We start from the raw sequence: 23,050 nt of genomic DNA, 5'->3' as shown, positions 1-23,050 counted from the left end.
TATATATGCTTTTTACTCCCAACTGCTTATGGGTGAATCTCAGCCTGGGAGTCGAGCTTTTTCTCTGATAACAACTTGTTACATTCGGCACCGTTCACCAGACAGAGGCTTTCTGAGGCGATCCAGAAGTTTCAGGTACACGCATTTCCTTTCTTCGATTTTTTTTGGCCACAAAACCACTACTCCATCAAAGCATTCTGGATCTGAGACCATCACTTCTAGCAAAGATTGAAGGACACAGGTATTATATCTGTTCTTAATACATCAGTATGACTGTTCAGTAGTTTAAATGTCAGGAAAATGATGTATTAAGAGTTTGGTCTTGTATCTCTTTAATGTAGCCAAACATTGTGAAACAGTACAAGGCTCTAGTCCTGCAATGATGAGAGTTTCGGCCAATGGTTAGACAACCCAACAGAAGGATCAAACCTTGAATTTTAAAAGGTGAGAACATACTTAACCTCTTTTCTTCGGGATAATCTTGAAATACATGCAGTAAACTACACTTATGTTGCTTTTCATTGCAGACCCTTTAACATAAGCTTACTTGTAATTTCATAGTTATATGTCAATACTATTAAATGCTCAGTCACATAATTTGGTATGGTATTAAGAGATTACATAAATACTTTTGTACACTTGATAACCTTGTGTTCTGTAGTCTCTTGTTGCCTACACATCTCATACACTAAAAAAGAAATAACAGAATATGGTTATAAAAGTACAAAATATGCTTTAAATATATGTTTTTGAAGTTAGCTAAAATCCAAGTAGTCTGGGTAATCTATGGAGAATCTGTGAAATCCAGAAAAATACCAAGCCTTGCTTTAGTACCAAAAGTTGCACTGAAGTGTTCAGATTATGGCTCTATTAATTCTTTCTGGCATCAGCAGTTGAGAAAAATGTTCTTAAAATTTTAAGATACATCAGTGGTCTCCAGCAAGTTTGAACTGTGTCAGTTCCGGGAATTCATTGTCAAATAATTTGTTATCATGAGAGAATGAAATTTGTTCCTTCCAGTCCTGTGGCAAACAGGAAGTTAGCTGTCTATACTTATGAACAGTTAACATGCTTTCTATGCAGTCATTTTTCAGGCCACAGATTTAATCAGGGAAATCTATGAGGGGAATCTACAGCTGTGTCTTCCCCAACAACTGATTCAGTAATACATACTTGTCTGCTGCTACTCCAGGCAGCAAGTTTATTCCTAAAGCTAAATCTGAGATTAAATTTACCTTGCATCCGATCTAGCAAGTGTGCAGCCACGGTATGAGCTGGTTTAGTAAGGTGACACCAGTAAAACCCATTCATTTCTTTTGGTGGGTTAACCTTTCATTGGATCGGTGGAAGCACTATGGTATCTAGTCCATCTGCCCTGGATGAGGCAAAATGTCAAACAGCATCCCAGTGGTGCAGTTAAATAGCAGAATACTAAAACAGTAGAAATTAGTTGCAAGGAAAGCCATCAGCTTCCTGAACTGATTTACTATGCAACCGTGCTAGCACGGTGGTAAGAGAACAGGTCAGATCCTGCCAACAGGAACGGAAAGGAGAGGGAGACTAGAGGAAACCTAATGCAGACCAGCCTGAAGCATCCTGGGATCCACTCTGGGAATGCTCAGAGGACAGTCTGTCACTCGTGTCACTGAAGCAGAGATCTCTGAGCTGAACACTCACATCCATTACATAGAATAAAAACACAGTTAAGGACCAAGCACAGAGCTCTTTTCTTTTATTCCTGTTTGAATTGAACAGATATAGTTGTTCTGAGTTGCAAACATAAAAGAAGGCTTACAACAAGTGCCTTGCACGCTCCTTTTTCAGGGAAGGAGGGGAGGAATTTGAAGAGTCCCAACAGAACTTTCTGCCCTGAGGTCTCAGCGCATTTAAATGAGCAACAAAAAACATCTGGAGAATATTAGCACGGAAATAGAGACACTGGAATTAATTAGCAAAAAAATGGTTCAAATACACGAAACTTTCCTGTGTAATGATTGCAAACTGCAATATTGCTCATACATAAATGCCTTAGTTACAGCAGGCAAAATTTTTAGTTGTAAGAATGTGGAGATGAAGTACGGAGTTTAAAGACACTGAAGGAGTCCTAAAATGGTGAGGCTTTCTTTCCTACTTTTATGTCAAAGAGTATTGGAAGTAGGTGGGTTTAACAGAGTTTACAAATATTATCCAAGGCTACATAACTAGTTCTGCACAAAAATAATTACTTCACTGCATAGAACTATTGGTTATGAGATTATTATGATATGAATTTTTAGGACGTAAGGACAAGAACAGATATTCAGGTGCCTTCCAATTGCTGAAACAGTAAACATTAAAAAATAGTTAGAAAGCATATGATTAAGGCATAGAAATGAGCTTGGCTGGAGCCTAATTTTGTACTTTTTACTGGCTAAAATTAGATGTTGCTTGTTCAGTACACTGAAAATACTGAAGAGAGAGACAAGAAAAAACAAGGGAATAAAGACCTCGGTAGCTCAAAATGAAACCAAACCCAGTATTCATAGGGCTGTCACTGGAGAGAGGATTTACCATTAAGTCCCATGTTTCCATTGTGGTAGCCAGATACTCTAAACAAATTCTATGTTTTAACTGACTAAGAAATACCTGAACAAGCTTTCCAGAAAAAAAAAGTTAGAAATGGCTACTAAAAAAAAGAAAAACCTAGGCACTCCAATCTCCTCCCATCTAGCCCCTGGACAAAAGTATTTTTCTTTCATAGACCTTGCTCAAAAGTATTAAAATACTTCCATATTTTAAATTTTTCATATACTTTTATTTTATTTTGAAAAACTAATCCTGAAAACACAGCACGGTTTCATCCAGTAGGTCTATTTTTCACATTCAATATCCTACTCAATTATTTAGGGGACACTTTTTGCTGCTCTTTTCCTCTCAAGAGTGAATATGCTGGATTCTGCCTTATTCTGCCTAAGAACTGCTTAACTTTTCATGACATGGTTCAAACCTATTTGAGTTCCTCAAATATATCACTTTTAGTACAATTAAGATGTAAAACTCTAAATTTAAACATGCTTAACAGTATTCACGTGGCAAAGAACTGGCACCTGAAGAGATGCTTATTTGCTCACACAGTAAAACAACAGAGGAAAGAAAAATGGCACATCTCTCTTTTTTTTAATACAGTGGATTTAGCTTTCCCAAAAGGACTTTTAAAAATGAAGATTCACTGGGATATTGGTTAGTTTTCTTTTAAGTGGAACTAAACATCAGAAGAAAAATCTTATTTGTTGTCTCTTAATTAAAAGTGACAGTGTTACACAGATTTACCTACAAGGGCAAACATACAGATAATTCCAGAAACATGCATTCTTTCTGGCTGCAACACATACAAATCACACAAAGACATTAGTTCAAAATTTTTAATAAAATAAATTCAAATACATCTCATTCTCTGTCCATAGCTACATTGTCAAATATCAAAGAAATACATCCTTTAAAGAAACTGGAAAAAAAATGGAGCCACAAAATTTAGTATTGAATATATAACTCAAAGTCAAGTTTGTCAAATTTATCAAAATTAAGCAAATCGATCTTACCATTCACCACATAACATAACCATTATAATTCGTAAAAGACACTGCTAAAATATTTACAATAAATAAATAACTTACATCACTTAAAGTAAATGCTTTACAGTTTCCTGAATCAAGTAAGTAAAATCAAGAGTACCAATGCAAACCATGTATAAACAAATCTGGAAAATCATTCCCTCTACAAAAGGAATTGTAGGAAGGAAAAAAACATGTAATAGTCTATTGCATACCATACTTGAGAAACAGTACACGTACACATCTACAGACTCCAATACGATCTTCATTTTCTTTTCTTGAGCGAGAGGTTGAATATGGTCCATATGCCTAAACAAGTAAATGCAGCAGCATGCAGTCTTGTCTGTCACCCGGTTTTAAGGTAGGGACAAACCTGTTTACACAAGCTAGTACTGAAAAGTACGTAAAATACTCAGCCTTCTATAAACTGAACCAAGAACATTCAGCTCCACAGAAAAGGCAGAGAAATGCCTTGTAAGATTAGGCCGATGCTAACTGCCTGAAGCAGATACTTTCTAGCACTTGCCATTGTTCCCCCTGGTTTTATTTGTGTAGATACAGCATTTTTTAGAATAGAACATATGCCAAGAAACTGGTTTCCAACTTGCAAGATTCCTAATAACGTTCAATACATCTTGTCATTATTTACTGAAATGGTTGAAGAGACTTTCATATATACCAATCTGAAGATACATGCATTGTTCTTGCATACAGAAAACTTGTGCAATAAGAGAACGAGAAGATGCTTAAGTTGTGGCCTGCTGAGTTCAGCTTCTACAGAGCCAGCAAGTATTTGAATATGAAAATCATTGCATTTTGTTCAAATCAGTTTATTCAATTTAATTTTTGAAGAAGAACAGATGTCTAACTACTAGCTTAAAAAGCAGTATTACCATGTGTGTAAATCCTGGAATGGTGATAAAGCTAAATAACTAACAGCTTGAAACCCACATGAAATGTGGGTGTAATTTCAAAACTGTGTAATTCTTAACATTAATCTAAGGAAGCCTAGAAGATCAAGTGCAAAAAAATGTTTATAGCTAACTAATGTTTATTTTGATCTGTCTCCTGGTTTGACTCCAGGAAATTAACCACATTTTGGCAAATAAAAATGTCAGACAACAGCAGTTCCACAGTAACAGATAGCTTTTTTTTTGAACTTCAAGTCATTTACTCACCAATATAATTTGAGGACTGATAGTGTAGTTTTACAAGAAAGTCTTAAAAAGATAATTAGTTGAGGTGCAAGAATTGTTTCATAAGTTCATATGTGGTAAAAGCCACAGCCTGGGAAGGAATACAACGAATATAATTTAGAGATAAACCACGGTATAATCCTCTTCGTATTCCATGTTGCTGATACACATATTTCAGTGTCTGCACCATTGTACTGAAAAAATAAGAACCATTAGAAAATAATAATCATTACTGGATACACATATTCAATAGTCAAAATACCTTTCTTCAAATATAAGACACTTGTTTTACTTGATTCTTAAGAGTTCTATATAGAAAACTCCATGCGACTCCATATAGCAAAGCATTATAGTCTTTTTAGGACTCCCAACAGTCTGAACTTCTGCAAGAAATCTGGGCACAAGGGCTGGGAACTGGAAAGAGGACAGTGCAATCCCATCTAAAGAAGTTTCAATCTGAAAATACCTGCCCGAAAAGGCACAATAAGACATTTTGCACCAGAATAGCTATGTATATTCTGTTGCCTTCTGGCAGGAAGGAGTTGAGAAGCATCAATTCTTATAAATGTAATACAGAGTAACAGAAACGTAATTTGCCCAACGCAGCACACACTTCTTGCATGAAAGACCAGTATTTAGGGCTTGTAGGCCATTATCTTTCTTAGAGCAGATCATCATACCTGTCCTTCCAAAGCTCTGCATATAAAATTTATGTCTAGCTCTATTCTACATCTTGCATGGGTGTAGCTTCCTCCACCATCACAGAAGCCTCATGTTTTCTCTCAAAAGAGAAATGCTAAGGCTTGTGTAAATATATAATATTTGACCTTATTAAAAGCAAAATTTACAGTATTATGCAAGGAGACAATTTTCCTCAAATACTTCTATTGAAACTGAGCAAGTGGACATTAAATGGAAAGCCCTTGAGTAAAAATCTATAAGGTGTTCAATCTTTCCAAGCTATTAAAGACATTGCTCTTTTAGAACACCCTCCATATGCCTCAAAGCTTCAAGACTTCCTACTTTTTTTATCCTCTCATCCTCTGAAGACAAATAAGTCTACTCTCCTTCGAGGCACAGCTCTCTCCAAACACGGTCACAATAATATTGTTAAATCGGGAAGCCTAGTGTCTGTAAAGGTAGCTCTTACACATGCAGAAAGTAAAACCCCAAGAGCAATTAACACATTTTTATTTCAAAAGTATCTGCAGTGAAAAATAGCCAAGCAAGAAAAAAAAAACAACACCCATAGGCAGCTAATGAAAACAGAACAGCAACTTTCACAGTAAGCAACATCTATGTTGTTTATGAAAAGTCACTAAGCCTACTGTTAGTAAGATCCAATTCGCCATGCAGGAGGTTCACACTGCATCACGCTGGATTTAGAAATACACAGTTCTACAGGATTGAAAGTAACAAAGATAAAACTGTCCTGGAATTGGATGTGGTTGAGGCAATTTGAAATTCAGAAAGTTTTTCAAGATGAGAGCTGATTTAATACTATGATTTTAAGAATATTATGGTACTTCCACTTCTGCTGGACTGAAGCATATGACTAAAAAACCTGGAGGAACCCCAACTACATGTGGGGTATGGGACACTACTGTAAATGCAAGTAAGGTCAAATAAAACAGTATAAAGTAAAATAATCTTATGGGACAGATTCTGCACCATTAAAGCACACTTTGAAACATTTAATTTCAGTAGAAGCAAGTGGTGTCTCTCTTAGGCATCCTGCCAATATTAAAAGAAAGACATTGCAAGTTCAGTTAAAATACAGAAAAACTATGTTACTAATACAGAGTATTAGTAACAAAAGCACCACTGTGATTTCAGTTATTTTTTTTTAACCCCAGAACAATAATGGCAGCTTTTGTCTATGTGGAAGCTTTTTCATTATAAGAATTAAGAAATCAACAACGTAGTAGCTTTTTTTTTTTCTTAACTTGAAAACTAAGAATTTAACTTGGCTCAAACATCTAAGAATTCAGTTACTACAAGTGAAAAGAAAATACTTACAGGCACTTTTCAGAGTCTGGGAGAACTGCACCTAACTGCATTCGCCTACGAGTTACATCGAGGGGATATCTACAGAGGAGATATTTGAACAAGTAGTTCAACCAGAGTGTGATGACTATATGAAGATTGTTTTAAAAAAGAATACAAAGAAGTCCATGTGCAACCTCCAGCTCCCTTTTCAGTGAGTCAGGAATCTGACTCAGATTCTCAACACAGCTGAAAGTTCTCCAAAAAGGGAGAGCTCCTCTATACAACCAAACCCAGCAAATCAGATCTCTTAGTATATTCCATTTGGCACAAGTAAGGAAGACACATGAAGATCAGATGACAGTATAAAACAGTCTGTAAAACACTGGAGGGAAAAGACACCTGAATCAAAAATACAATTAACAGTTTAAGGATTAATAGTAAATGACAGTTGTAATGCAGCAATTTAGTGTAAAATTTATGCCATAAATCCACAAAATTAAATTATGTTATGGATAAAATAAAGTAAGGACAGCATGAGAATGGAGAAAGCAGGCAAAATAATAAAAAATTAATGCCAAATACAATATCTGAGACTTGGGGGTTTTTGCTTGGTTTTTTGTGGGTTTTTTTGGTTGGTTTTTTTTTTTAATTCTGTGGCTTCACAGGTTATATTGTTTTGAAAATACATTGGAATAATAAAACTCTGCAAATTATGCTCATAGTCAAAATTTCATAGCTTACCATACAAGATTCCAACTGATTTTAGGAGATTTGTCTGAATTTCTTTAATTGACTCAATGCATATACCTTTAAAGACCCTGAAGATTAAATAGATAGTTAATAAATGAAACAACAGGAAATAACTGAATTCCAGGGTCTGATTAACCTGATGTAGAACACTTAGTAATGACTAGACTCACATAAAATCATATTCTCAGATAAAAGTTTCTTTAGAATGAACAGCTTTATAGAAGAAAACCAAAACAAACAATACCCAAACTTACGATATCGTCTGAGCTATTGCTCCAGCTATGCCACCACACAGCAGATTTACATGTGTTTTCAAAACTAAGACATCGGGATTATCTAATGAAGGCCGTCCAAGCAAGTTCGGTGCTTGAGCAAGTCCAATGCTCTTTAAGGTACCAAAGGTAAAAAATGAAAAACCTAAAAGGAAATTTAATTTTATGTACTTTCATCAAAAAGCAAACTATTTGTCGATGCATCAACATCATAAACAAAAAGCTGCAATTACAAAATGAAACTATTTTCTAATTCCTTTAGACATTTTCCTTAAGCAGAAAGAAATAGACAAATATTTAACTTCTACAGTAACTTCTGTCCAAATGAATTAGTGTTTATAACTAACTTAAAAGAATGCTTTAAGTAAGTTAGACTTTGGATTTTAGATTACTGGTTTGCTATCAAGAGTAAGTCCTAAGATCTTTTTAACTGAAGAACATCTCTCATCTTTTAAATACGTGTGTAGTTCAGCTGAGCAGTTCTGGTGTTCCTCTATCCCACGTCACCCACTGCTTTAGCCTGTGTAAGGATTTACAGAAAAGTCACCAGGAGATGGAGCCAACAGAGAGGCTCTAAGCCTCCATCTATAGCATGCTTCCTCTCTCATGGATATACCTATTTTGAAAGAAATATCCTACATGCTTTCTTGTGGGAAAACTGGGAAGCAGAAGAGGAAGAACCACTACCTTACCTCTCTCCCTCCCAACGCCAAGTTTCAGAAAAGCTAGGCTTTGCCTATTGAAGATGCTTTAATACTCATGATCAATTCTAGATTAAGACTGCAGAGCTGCAAATGCTTCTACTGGCCTCCCCTCTCCATTCAGTAAAAAACAGAATCCTTGATTTTAATAGAAGCCTATTAACTAAGTGTGCGGCTATATTATGTAAATTTAGTAGTGCACATAACTTACCCGCATATGGCGCCATTCCTACAACAGTTGGCATCAGCCCTCTGTAGAACCCACTAAGACCACCTTCCTTTGAAAGAAAAACACAGGTACATTTGTGGCAAGAAACACAAATGTCTTAACAAGTTATATGACTGTTCATACAGATTCACAGCAAACTGACTAGCATCATCTAGCACCAAGGAGCTAACATCAAGTTCCATTTCTTCTGCCTGAAGAATTGAGGGGACAACAGCCTGGCTCCATAGGAGATAAAGTAGTGAAAATGAAGGAGAAAAATCTACATTTACATCCAACATCATAATCTAGGAGATGTCTCTGCATTATACATATCCCTCCTCCCCAAATTTTTTCTTTAAAATTTGTTCTTGAAAAGCAACTTCTCTCTGCTGTTTTTGACCTCGCGCTTACATGAGTCTTAGCTACATCTTAGCAGCCTAAGGAAGCATCCAGATCATTTTTTACATTAAAAAAATTCAATGTGCACGCAAGGAAGTCATGTTATTTTCCACCAAGCCACTATTTTCAATGCAGTGCAACATTCCTTAAAGAGCATATTTTGCTTTGACAGGACTGAAGATTAAAAGAAAAAATACCTTTGTGTAAATCATCTTGAATGCATGGATAATTCCCATGTACTTGTGTTCCCCTTTTACTTGGAACGCCAGACGAACTCTAACCATATCAAGAGGGTAAGTACAAATCACTGCTGTAATACCTTTATTAAAAACAAAAACAAAACAAGCAAACAAAACTCACCTACACCTTATCTGATTCTAGGATTATTTTGAAAATTAGAACTTCCTTTTGTGGCAGTGAATATAATAGCATATACAAATTATTTTGTTAAAGAAACACTTAAAGTCACTTATAACCAGAGGAAATAGGCACACTAACTTGAAGAATTTGTTTATACTTGGTGTTCACTGAAGCTGCACATCTAGGCCTTGATTTTCCGAAGATTTATGGGCCTAACTCTATTCACATGAGCAATCTTCTTTAAGTCCATGGCTCATAAGCATGAGGCTAGTCAAGTGCATCAGCTTTACTGGATTGCAACCATGAAACCTAATCCTACCATATCTTTAAACAAAATAAACCAACCAAACAAAAAAAAAAAATCAAACCACCAAGTTTACATATTTATTTTCAAAGAGGTTGTGTCAGAATTTGATGTAGTTACCGGATATGGATATGTGTATCTATCTACTGCATCTGAAAATACTAAATATATTCTAACGACATTTAAAACGAAGTCAGGTTCGTACTGATGAAGAGTACTTAACTATGTTGCATTACTGCATTTTAATAGTTCACATTACACCAGCACTTCTGTTTTGAAACTCTGACCAAAAAAGCTATTTCTAGACTAAAGATGGAAAAAAAACCCAGACACAAAACAAAAAAAACCACCCAAACTTAGGATTTACCCAGTTACAAACTGCTTCAAAACTGATTAGATGCTGACCAACTTGTAATTTTGGAAACAGAACTCCAGTACAGACAACAACTTCTCTAACAGTTACATGAATAGCAAATTCTTTCCTACTGCTAGTTTTTGAAGTGAACAACTCAATTGCTGACATAATATTTGGAGGGAATAGTTAAAACTGTTTACTAAAAAAAAAAAAAAGTAATTTTCTGGTGGTATACCAATGGGGGGAAAAAAAAGGCTGTGAAAAGGAGATTAAGAAAGCAAAAATTTTCATGATTGATATTGTTTTCTAGCAGCTGCTCTGATTTAATTAAACATCACCCTTAAAAATTGATCATACACAAGATAAGCACACTTTTTATGGTGGCACAAAATTGCCACTTCATCTTAAGTTTTTATAGTCTCTTAATGATAACTCTTTTTGTAGGTGTATCATTTCCCCTCCTTTCCACAAGGTCAAGACAAAACCGTAAGGAGGGGAGGGGAAGCAAAAACAAAACGCACCACAACCCAACAACTCCAGCAAACAAACTCATCGTAACTTTTATGTCTGGAGAGAAAAAGAAAGCAACATTAGTAAGCTGAATGTTCTGACAGAAAATACCAGGATTAGATGGAGAGGAAAAAACCATAAAGACGACCATAAGTGAGCTATCCAAAAATCTGACACAGGTCAACCGTCAACTGAGAGTAAAGTCTGTGGTCTTCTGAATTATCCTACCAGTAATTTATTTTAGACAGCAAAAAACATCTCTTTCAGAGATTTTGGACAATTCCTCTGAACAAAGAGCAGACATCTGCAGTTGATTTCTGATGTTATCTCACCCATAGGGTTCAAAAGTTGGAAGCTGGAAAACACCAAAGCAACCTTAGGACTGTTTTCACTGACCTACATTGTTAAATGCAATCCCTCAGACTACAGCCTTTTCCTAATGGATTGCCTGAGAAGTCCAGAAATATTGTGAAATTGATTAATTCAAGCAGTTTTTAAAAAATTTAAAAAGGGGAAAAGAAAAAAGCTTTTATAGAGCTGAAGCATTCACAGGAAAGTCATCCCACTTCAGAAAACAGACAACTTTATCCCCTTCTCTTCCAGTCACGCGCTGATATGTATCCAGGAATATTCTCTGAACAAAGACTAGCAAACAGACCAACCAAGAGCTTGGTGAATGCACTAACTAGTGAACACAGTCCAAAAATACTATAATTGGAAAAAAAAAATCAGATGGAATTGAAAGAAACCATATGTAGTAAGGATTTAAATAGGATCTTTTTTTAAAAAAAAACTTAAGATCCTCTAGCCATGAATTCTGAAAAAAATGGAATTTCTAACATCAGCCACAAAATAGGCTTTCTTGAAGCAACAGGGAGAGGCATGTTACTGCTTTCGGTTCACATAAACAAAACGTCCATACAAGTTATCAAGACTTTCCTCGGGGCTCAGAAGAGATGCTAGCCTTTCTGGGACAAACGGCAGCCAGCTTGGGGGCACAAAGTCACTGTGGCTAAGTCTACAAAATTACTAATCTCGTGTCTACTCCCTAAATATTATGAATTATCAGCAGTCAGACCACAGTACCTTATGGCTGATTCCCTGTCTTGAGGAAGTAGTGTCTGTGCCAAAAAATGAGAGTTGAGCCAAAAACCTCTCCCATGGTTGGTTAAATAGGACAGAATTGGAAGTATCTCAACAGTCAAGAGACACATACTGCAATTCGCAGTGTCTGATGTGAAATAATCATAATAGGGCAATGTAGTTCCTCCCTCCTTTAAGGAGCCATGTCTTCAAAAACAGCAGACTTTTTCATTGCAAATGCTGACTCACAGGTGAAGGAAGTCAGGGAAAGACCATTCTTCACCTACCATATTGTCCCGAAGCACCACTCTTGGGGACAAGATACTGGGTTACACAGACCTTTACTGAGACTTAGCATCAATGAAGCACAACAGGACTTAGACTATTCTTGATTTGCTTCCCAGGCTTTGGGAGTTAACTATGAGATTAGCTGTACAGGGATTTATCTGTCTCCCAATTCCCCTACTATTCCTCCATTCTTAGGAATTTCCTTTCTTTTAAAATAAAAATTAAAAAAAACATGTGGAGGGAAAAAAAAGAAAAAAGTTAAATACATTTACAAAGGTCAGGTACTGCAAACATACCTGATACGCAAGTTTTTATGATTTCTGGCTCGTACTCTCTGTACTTTATCAATAACTACACAGATCAAATTAAGTACTATCAGGTGATTCATCACTATACAGTTCAAAAAGTGATAAGCACAAGTCACCCTTGAACTTCAGAAGATATACTCCTTAACTAGTATAAAGTAGATTAATTTACCAAGGAGGCGTCTTCTGAACAAAACAAACTTCAGGAACTATACATACAGAGAAAGAGCTGATGACAAAGAATATTTATCAGATAGGTTAAAGAACTGCCTGATTTACAAGTCCTAATATTTCTAGACCTCCAATATATAATTCTCTCTCTTTCTGAAGAAATAAACAGCACAGATTCTTTTGAAGTGTTGACTCAAATAGGTAACTCTTAATTACATACTATTTAAAATTGAGACAGCAGTACCCTCCTAAATTAGTACTATTTTCCAATCACTTTTTTACTAAAAGTAAAAAGATAAAAAACAAAAACATGCCTTCTGTATCAGTTTCATGTAACTTGATTGTATTCTAGATAACATCTAGTCGTCTTTGACTTATTTTATTTCTAAGTTAATCAAGTGCATGGGGGAAATACAAGCTTCTATGTTTTAATTCAGATTTTTCAATTAGAAAACTAAAAAAAGATTTATCCTGTGATACAGGTGTTATTTGATAATTTTCTTTCGTAAACCCCACTAATCTCTATGATTTCTCTATCTTCTCCCCAGCCCTGTCTTTCCTTAAAAGAAGTTATACACCATTTATCTGTTAATGAGGTGTTACAGCTGAGATTTGAATCACACAAGACTCAGGAAATTCAGAGTTAAAGTTTCCACAGTAACTCTAACTTGGCCTCCTTAAATATATGCATTACAATAGGTTTTTTCTTTCCTCTCACTCCACTACCCCCATCCTCATTGCCTTGTTTTTCTCTGTGGATATGCTTTTGATCCTCTTCTTCAGTTACAGAAGATACTCAAATGTTTCCCACCTCTTTGAAGCTGATTCAGGTCTGTTGACTGCTAGTAATGTTGGAAACACTGCCATAAGCAAGATTTAAGTATCAGCAGCATACAGGGAAGTGAAAGCCGACGGTTAGCTGTGTGGCTAGGTGGTGTAGAGGGGACTAAAAGAAAAGGGAAACAAGGGCTATCCATTTTAAACTGCATAACACTGATTCCAGGAAACTGTTAAGACCCCTCTCCACCAACACTGGGGTGCATGCAGCACACCATCTCCTTTAGTCATTTAAACTTGGAAGAAATAAAATAATATCCCTTATTGGAGCAGCAACAGCCTAGGCCACAGGAGTTAAAGCAAGAAATATTCCCAATTACTTTCAAAAGTCTTTTCTTACTTTGTTTGCAAGTCTGGAGAACTTAGAATCATAGAATGGTTTCTGTTGGAAGGGACCTTAAAGATCATCTAGTCCAACCCCCTGCCATGGGCAGGGACACCGTCCACTAGACGGGGTTGCTGAAAGCCTCAACCAACCTGGCCTTGAACAGTGCCAGGGATGGGGCATCCACAGCTTCTCTAGCTGTGCCAGTCCCTCACCGCCCTCAGAATGAAGAATTTCTTCCTTATATCTAATCTAAATTTACTGTTTCAGCTTAAAGCCATCACCCCTTGTGCTGTCGCTACAAACCCTGGTAAAAAGTCCCTCTCCAGCTTTCTTGTAGGCCCCCTTCAGGTACTGGAAGGATGCAAAAAAGGTCTCCCCACAGCTTTCTCTTCTCCAGGCTTAACAACCCCAACTCTCTCAGCCTGTCTTCATAGGAGAGATGCTCTAGCCCTCTGGTCATCTTCGTGGCCCTCCTCCAGGTCCATGCTCCAGGTCCAGCTCCAACAGGTCCATGTCCTCCTTCTGTTGGGGGCCCCAGAGCTGAACGCAGTACTGCAGATGGGGACTCACCAGAGCGGAGCAGACGGGCAGAATCACCTCCCTCGACCTGCTGGCCACGCTTCTTTTGATGCAGCCCAGGACACAGTTGGCCTTCTGGGCTGCAAGCGCACATCGCTGGGTCATGTTGAGCTTCTCATCAACCAATACCCCCAACTCCTTCTCCTCAGGGCTGCTTTCAATCCCTTCTCCTAGCCTGTACTTGTGCTTGGGATTGCCCTGACTCAGGTGCAGGACCTTGCATTTGGCCTTGTTGAACCTCATCAGGTTCACATGGGCCTATCTCTCAAGCTTTTCCAGGTCCCTCTGGATGGCATCCCTTCCCTCAACCACACTACACAGCTTGGTGTCATCAGCAAACTTGCTGAGGGTGCACTCAATCCCACTGTTCATGTTGCCGACGATGTTGTTAAATGGCGCTGGTCCCAATACCGGCCCCTGAGGAATGCCACTTGTCACTGGTCTCCACTTGGACATTTGAGCCATTGACCGCAACTCTCGAGTGTGACCATCCAGCCAATTCCTTATCCACCAAGTGGTCCATCCATTAAATCCATGTATCAGATTTCAAACTCTACACTCTTAGCGCCTCCCTCCACCCCTATATCTTCTTGGCATACCCTATAAACCCTCCCCTCTTATTTATCTAATGAATATCCCAAAAAGCAGTTAATACCACCTACTAAACAACTAGTAAGACACTCACATGCGATACTATTACTATAACTGACTGCTATATTCATTTCACTGCACACCGAAGCCTAACTCATCTACTCAGTTTTGCGGTTATCAATACCAGACTAGGGAGTATATTGTATTTAAATGCACCACACAAAGCATTTAATTTGATTGTGGTTTCCAGATGGTACTGTATATTAATTTTATTTCTCTTGCTCTAACCACACAAAACAGATTTAACCAGTAAGGTGCTTAAAACTATGGCAGGTGCTATTAATCTATCTACGCAAAGAATTCCAGCATGTGCAATACTGACAGAGTTAAGCTGATTATTCAGTGTTTTCACAGTGCCTCGCAAGTCAGGTTCCAGGTCTCTGACAAGGCTCGTGAAAAAGTTAATAATAAGCTTTTGGAGGGAAAAAAAAAACAAACTAAAAATTAATTTAAGTGTTCTATAGAATAGTTAAAGCTGGGGGAAAAGGGAAGGGGGGAAATCTATGGGGGTTTTTTCCACTTCTTTCAGACAGAAAGCCAGTCAAGTTCTGGAACATATCTTGCCAAATGGGTTTTGCTAGTTTTTAGGATCTTTGAATTGTTTAATTTCATTGTCTTTCCTTTTCATCTGATGGCATGCAAAGCCAAAATACTTTCACAAGGTCTTCCTAGTTTAACTAAAGGTAGTATTAACACCAGTATTTTTATTCCAAAAGAAGCTAAATATTCATGTCACAAATATTTCAGGACTGTCACTGAACAGTATTAAGCCTGTTTTACAAAGTACAAGCACATGAAGAACCACCTTGATTAAAAATCAGTCCACTATTACTTACCTTACCCTGTTTTTTTTCTTAGCTACTTTTGGCTGAATGACTAGCAAGAGGAAAATAGAAATGTATAATCATACTATATACTGGCAGTTTACAAGCTAGGTTTTCTACTGCTATTGCACTAATTGTTAAATGATGTTTTTTAACATTCACATGTACGCTCTAAAGAGTATCCTGACATTCCTTCATTGGATGTTGAAAAGTATAGATGTTTCTGGCAAATCCAAAGAATCCACCCATTTAAGGAGCTGCAGTTCTCTCTCTCTCTGAGGACTCATATTCAACCCAGCAGCAATGGCAGACAGGCTCATGAACCAATTCTACTAAAACCTGCATCCTTCTACTTCATCTTGATGACGCTGGATTTTTCGTTTTTTAGAAGCCCTAATAAACACTATAAAAACTGTGCTTTACAACACAGCACAGAATTCAGTGCTTGAACAAATATGTTTTAAAGAATACTCTTAGACAAACCATTTTCCATTCGGTAACTATTTGTTACATTAACCATTTACTAGTATTTTTGCTGAACACAAATTTGCAACACTTTGACCTGAAAACACATCAAATCATCCTCTGAACAAATATTAGCTTTTCAGCAAAAGGGATGTCTGAAATCCAAGTACAAAACTATACCTGCCATGGATCCAGCCATTAATCGATGCACATGCCCTGAAATCCCAAGTTGCTTCTTTATTACCTACAAAATACGGAACATTTACAATAGTTGTATATCAGAAAATACAAGGAATTACATCACACAGTTTATTAGCACATTAATGCAAACTCTGTAGCTGTTTCCAAGAAGTTTACAACACTACAAATTCAAACCAGAGCGCTTAATTACTGTGAAAAGAATTTTCTGAACATTGCTGTTAACAATTTCTTATTAAAAACAGGAATGCCAAAATTCTGCTAACAAGGCAGAACGATTAGTTGACAGTATTCGTACTGTTTACTTCAGAAACTAGATTAATTGTTTATTTAGTTATCTTTAATGTGTGTCAACCAAGGCAAACTGAATGCTATCCTTGTTGCATGATAGAGAGCAAAGGACACTGAGCAAAGTTGAAAAGTGACATATCTGAGAAGAGTAAATTTTTCTCCCATGCACAGCATGTGAAACGTACCGCTATAAAGGTATTTTTAAGACTTTAACTGGATTTAAAAAAAAAAAAGAAAAAAAGGAGACTAGTGAGAACTCAGACAAGCATTTGAGAGCAAGAACTTCCTAAGTTACATTATATCCTGGAAGGAAGTTAGAAATTAGTTGCCAGGTTTTTATCAAATAACTGAGACTATTTAAGAAGCAGCTTCTGCTATAAAGAAGATCATTTCATTATCCCCCTTCTTTAAGAATTGGGGTTTTTTCCTTTTACACATTCCTGCAAAACATCTTGAATATTTGTTGTCAATTAACAGATTAAAAAACATGCTACGATGCTAAATTGTTTCTTGAAATTTGCAGATTCATAGATCATTTCATTATAAAGCATGGCATGCAGTCTTTTATTCAACACAACATAAACCAAGCATCGATCGACAGCATTTACAATTATATCGCAAAAACAGAACATACAAAATTCATTACAGTTACTTCTTTGTATCAATCTTCGGAAATTTGCTCTTTTGGGAAGGGAATCACAATTTCAATCTCACTTTCTTCAATTTACTTCACTGGGTACTAAATGTGACCTTTCAAACACAGAATTCCTCATCATTAAGAGTAAAATTGTATTTTTCACCACATACAAGCAATGTTTAAAAACACGTTCACACTAACACCTGACCTCCAAAAGACGTTGCAGGGATTTGTTATGTATTTATTGTGAAAGAGTAAACACGTAGGAGCAGAAAGGAATCCACAAATCCTGCGGGACCCTGAAATAAGCATTTTATCTTTCAGGTAATTTTTATCTAGAGCCTGATGTAGTCATTTGTCAGCTCAAATATAACAGTCAATCCAGACAGACTTTCAAGTTTAAATTATTCCATCCATTCAAGTACTAAGAATCCCAACACAATAAAATAAAGAGGTTCCAGTTCACATTTTGTTCCTACATTATTCTCAAAGGGCTACCTTACAGCAATTCAAGCAGCAGCACACATTAGATGACCTTTTTCTTTCATTAAAAAAAAAAAAAAGTATTATTCTCAGCAATACAAAGGTATTAAAAAATCAGTGGGAATTTTTTTCCTTGAGCAACACTGCAAACAGTTTCACTGTTGCCCTGACATTTTTAATGGGTAGATTTGGATAAAATCAAGCAACCTTAGAAAAGACATGCAGCTAATTAATACGACACAAAAGTTTCAGTGTTAGTTTCCATCGCCTAAAGAATCTGTATTCATTGTAGGCAGAAAAGAAAAGGAAAACAAAATAAATTCAACTACCTTTTTATATTGGTCAAATGCCATAAACTGAATTGCGCCATATGGAAAGATTCTAATCATCATTGCCCCGTTTCCTTTATACAGCCCAAGGTAACCTTCCTTTTTGGGGACAGCACACAATGTAGAAAACACTCCTGCCAGCAATACAAAAAGAAGTATTGAACAATTACACTGGGGGAGGGAGGAAAAAAAATAAATCAAGCAAATATTACTGACAATAAGAAAGTACACATAGAACTGAGGCCGGATCATGTTGCTCATGTAACTACGGAGCGTGGGAAATCCACTTTCAATGCCCAAACACTACCAGAAGGAGGAGGTTTAGGGTTAAGTTTTATCAGCTTTCCCACCTCCCAGACTCAGCGACCTTCTTTCTGAATTCATGCATTTTAGACCCCATGACTTGCTGGGACTGCAAGTAATACCCTTGCAGACAATACCATCCAGCCACCGAAGCTAATATTAGCAACAGAAGGAAGGAAACTGGTTGACTTGCAATTCGGTCAATTCAAAATAAATAAATAAATACATAAAAATCTAAAACCACGGGAAAACAATATAATATTGGTATATGCTAAATTCCAGATTAAACGTCATCACTGAGGAAATGAAGTAAACAAGGTCAAGACTCTCATTACTTACAACTTAAACATCTCACACTTCCTGTCCCAGAGGTCTTGCAACAAGAAGCAATCCTATTCCCTTTTAATAGGTGGGAATAATGCAAGATCACATAAAGTTTGGGCAAAACCTACAGTTCTATTATAAACATGTTATTAGTTACGCACAATTACTATCAAATTGCCTTTTTATTATTTTTTTTCTAAAGGAAAAAACTAACAGTTAAACAGTTTTCATTCATATGCAACTACTTAATGTAAGAGCTGAACATTAAAAAGGGCTTACACATTTATTTTACTTTCAGGCAGAAAAAAAAGAGTAGTTGACAAACTTTCACTTGAAGTTTAAATAAAACAAGTATTAATTAGTTTCTGAGGTTCTAAGAATACAATATTAAATGTATTTTTAAGATGTCATACTTTTTACACACCTCTGAAAACACTTATGCCATGATTAGAATTTCTCTCTACCCTGCAACGATGAGTTACTCTTCTTATTTCTTAAAACACGTGCTCTGAGATCCATGTGGCATGAACTCCACAGAGCAAGGGCAGTAAAAGCATTCAGTGAGGACTCTGATGAACCAATCCATCAGGTCTCTGCACTTACAGGTATCCCATCCGCATCATTTTCTTTTTTGCCTACGTGTAACAAGGCCACACGTTCAAGTCAGACACATTTCTAATAATGAGAATCATATCTAACATCCTAAATAGGGAGGAATAGAAGCTTTTATGTGCCAATTATGGCACTGTGCAGAGCAAACAGGATTTAAACTATCAGTCAAATCAAGCCTTCAATCCTTAGACTGCAGATTTGTGTGCATGCTTATGTGACTGTATTACCAAACGCCATGTTACTTCTGCTTCCCTTTTTGGTACAGCGAAGTGAATATATAGCCCTCAAAGTTTGTTTCAAGATTTATTTTCCCAGCCTACAAAAAAAATAATTACCTTTAGTCTCTAGTTAAAAATTCAAAAGTTTCATTACACATAAACTTAACCAACTCAAAATTATTCTTTTTCTTGACAACTGCAACACACTTAAATTTCAGAACATAAGTTATGACATATTTCAAGAACGTATGACATAAAATACCTCAAGTACTGCGCACAAGAGGGCACTGTTACAGCCCCACAGAGAATGGTTCTGAAGATGCTGACAACTGAGTTTGTTCTCTCACTGTGATACAACACAGATGCCCAAAACAGATCATCCGCACCTTAGGCCAAGCACAAATCCAGTCCTAGCTTCAGTTCCTATCAACCGCGCTGCTGTCTACGAGCATGAGCGTACGCGAGTCTTACAGGATTTGGCAGTCACTGTCTTGTAATCACCAGCCCCTGTGGGGGCTACCAAGCTCTGAAAAGCACCGATTCCCACCGTCCCTGGAAACTGGCAATCCCTGCAGCAGGCTGCAGCCCTTACCAGCGGTGAGGGTTTTTACGTAAATGATCCAAGCTTTGAACTTCTGACTACCTGTCTCCTGCTGGCTTCAGTAAGGGGAAGACCAAGCCGAGCTCTTCCATACCTTATTGAGGATTATTCTGATGTCTCAATCTCTAACGCATCGACCCATGCCGCAACTTACTCGTATGGAGTGTTGTTTTTCTTTTCAAACACACATGAAACACGGCACAGAGACTGACCAGACGGATACGACCTTCTGCACGATTAGCACCTTTTTTTATCAGGCACATCACTGAATAAAATCAACATACCCAAACCATACACATTGCATTTAAATCCAAAAATGAGACACGCAGCAGCCATCTTACCTAGATGTTTGTAATGGTGGTTATGAGCTTGCAGCAAAATCTTTACTCGATCCAGTGGTGCAGTAGTTGTTTTGGCACAACATCCTGCAACACCTTTCCAAGAGAGGAAAAAGGAAAAGTGATGGGATGCAAAAGTTCTTTAGGTCAGCAGATACATAAGAGATTTTTTCTAGCGTATTTTTAAATGGAATAGGGGAGAAGCTCGGTTAGGGACTGGAAAAAGGCCCGATGATGAGGAAACAGCCTCTATCGCAAGTATGTTCCAAAACCCTCAAAGCCTTAGTGAAATGGATAAGCCGCTTTTCCCTGATTACAAACACCCAGGCCGCCGTCTCCCTCAGCTCCTGAAGTCACAGCAGCAGCTTTCCCAGAAAGTTACTCTGGAGCTTTCCGTCCCGCTTCTCCCTTCCCTACGGCGGCGAACTGCCCTAGCCGCTCTCCCAGGGGAGCGGGCTGCGTGTCCGCCGTGTGCCCCGCGCTGCTCGGGAGCCAGACCCCGCAGCCGGCGCGGCCGGACCCCAGAGCTTCCATTAAGCAGAACACCGTCTACCCCCTGGCGAACCAGCCAGCTGGGGCAACACCTTCCAGGAAGAATAAACAGGCTTTTTCTCTAGGAGGTTCATAACGTGGGGTTGCGTTTGCTAGGCTGCCCCCCGCCTTCGCACCCCCTTCATCTTCCCAACAGTTTCGGGACACGGGTAACCCGCCTTCCCCCAGCACCCCAACGGGGTTCGGGCTCTTTGAGCGTTTAACTGGCGACCCCGCGGGGCTCTCCGCCAGCCCTGACACACGTGCGGGGCACCTGCGTTAGCACTGCGGGGAAATAAAGGGAGAAAAAAGGGACGGCGAGCCCCTGGGGAGGATACCCGCGGCAGCAGTCTGGCCGGGGATACCTACACGGAAACCACCTCCTCTGCCGCGCCGTCCCCGCGGCCCGGCCCGGCTCCCCCGGCAAAGCCCGGCCTCAGCCCGCCCAGCGCGGGCACGGCAGGCCGGGGGGGGCCGCCCCGGACACCCACCTCCGGCGATGAAAGAGCGCAGCCAGTAGAAGTCGTGTCGCGCCGCGCCCGCGGGCAGCGCGGCGCCGGGCCCCGCCGCCGCCGGGGAAGCCATGGGGCAGGGCAGGGCGGGACGAGGCAGGCGGCGGCGGCTCCCTCCGGCGAACGGGCGGGCAGCGCCTGGTGCCGGCCGGCGGCCCCGCCGCGGCGCAGGGGCGGAGCTGGGGGCGGCCCCGCCGGGACAGGGGCCGGGCCGCGGCGCCTGCGGATCGCGTCAGAGCCGGGCCCGGCCCCGGAGGCTGCGGGAACGCGGGTAAGGCCCGGCTTAACCCGCCCGCAGCCGCCGCGTCTCACCCCTTGCTCGGTCCCGAGCCGGCCGGCCCGCGGGGCGCAGCGGAGCGGGCGGCTGAGCGGAGCCTCCCCGCTGGCGGCGAGAGCTGTGAGCGCCGCCCCGGCCCGCCTGCTGCCCTCCGAAACGGTCTTCGGTGCCCCGTCCCAGCACATAGGTATTTTCAGACCTGTAGCTGCACGCAACCACAACCTAAAGAGCTTTCATTAGACCATACAGTAAAGTGCATGGAATTTTTAAAGCGTTTAAATAGCTGCTTGAAGTTCGCGCTAGAACATAATTCTTTCGTCTACAAGTATAGTTTTGTATCTGCAAAAAAAAAAAAGTATTTTTATTCATATTCGAGTTTCAAAATGCATCAGAAAGGGAAGAAGATACTACAAAAAAAACAGTTTTTTAGAATGAGGAAGGTCAAACCCAGCACCATCTCTGCAGCCATCAACACTTTTTTTTTTCTTCCCCCAGATTTTTAGGGTTTTATGCAACGTCTTTGTTGAATATAGTGAATAGGGCTTTCCAGGAGGCACTTAGTTAAACACTTACCCTCAAACTTGAAAACAAAAAACCACAACCCACACTCTGGATGCTGGTGCATGGTATAAGGAAGGAGAACAAACATGATGCCTGGTGGGAATGTTAATGCTGTCAGCTTTTCTCTCAGTTTTCGGCATTACTGATAGATTTCTCATATACCTTTTTGCCCCATACATCTTGACCTGAATTTCAGGTATTTCATATACCAAAATTCCTCCCCCCCTTTTATTTTTTTCATGAACGTCAGTCTTCTACTATGAAGAAAACACCCAAACAGATCTCAGTGCTTGCACAAGTAAAATGATCCTATTTCCAAACAAATTTGCTTGAACATTGTTTCTTCCTGCATGTGTCAAACTGCATTCAACAGAAATTACTAATTTTTTCCTTTAATAGGTTACACTCCTTAAAATTCAGTTTGCTTCAGCACTAGGAAAACTTTTATTTTGCTCTGTTTGATCATTATGTCATTTATATATTTGGGAAATGGCTGTTACAATACACATTTTTTCCAATAATAAAAAAAAATACATAGCAAATGTGGACAGTTTTCTTCCAGAAAATATGGAGTAAGTCCCTTATAGCACATAACTCTCAAGCCTTTTTACAGTCTTTTAATATACCTGGGAAATTCATAATTTTTGTTAAAGTCACTCTGATGTTTACA

General features: G+C 38.7%; 1 protein-coding gene and 1 long non-coding RNA gene across 4 annotated transcripts; one reads left to right on the top strand and one right to left on the bottom strand.

Annotated features, from left to right (window-relative positions):
• The first annotated feature begins 142 nt into the window (after window positions 1-142).
• On the top strand, window positions 143-4,374 carry LOC135315597 (uncharacterized). Its single transcript, XR_010375076.1, has 3 exons — window positions 143-241; window positions 342-444; window positions 4,305-4,374. It is a non-coding gene; the product is annotated as an uncharacterized LOC135315597 (long non-coding RNA).
• SLC25A16 (solute carrier family 25 member 16) lies at window positions 3,388-21,719 on the bottom strand. Of its 3 annotated transcripts, none has more exons than XM_064464686.1 (9): window positions 21,522-21,719; window positions 20,503-20,595; window positions 18,104-18,237; window positions 16,346-16,409; window positions 9,303-9,424; window positions 8,710-8,776; window positions 7,780-7,942; window positions 6,806-6,874; window positions 3,388-4,980 (listed from the first exon to the last, which is right to left on the bottom strand). In XM_064464686.1, exons 1-9 carry the CDS (start codon window positions 21,613-21,615, stop codon window positions 4,824-4,826), a joined length of 963 nt encoding a protein of 320 aa, XP_064320756.1. In that variant the 5' UTR covers window positions 21,616-21,719; the 3' UTR covers window positions 3,388-4,823. The 3 variants fall into 3 exon arrangements, with proteins under 3 accessions (XP_064320756.1, XP_064320757.1, XP_064320758.1); XM_064464687.1 differs by lacking the exon at window positions 21,522-21,719 and adding an exon at window positions 21,053-21,300; XM_064464688.1 differs by lacking the exons at window positions 20,503-20,595; window positions 21,522-21,719 and adding an exon at window positions 17,289-17,404 and having other exon boundaries at window positions 18,104-18,209.
• Window positions 21,720-23,050: the final 1,331 nt, after the last annotated feature.

This window comes from Phalacrocorax carbo, chromosome 13, assembly GCF_963921805.1.
Source record: "Phalacrocorax carbo chromosome 13, bPhaCar2.1, whole genome shotgun sequence".
Lineage (NCBI taxonomy): Eukaryota > Metazoa > Chordata > Aves > Suliformes > Phalacrocoracidae > Phalacrocorax > Phalacrocorax carbo.
Note: the sequence above shows the minus strand (reverse complement) of the source record. Positions and strands in the feature narration are given on the sequence as shown.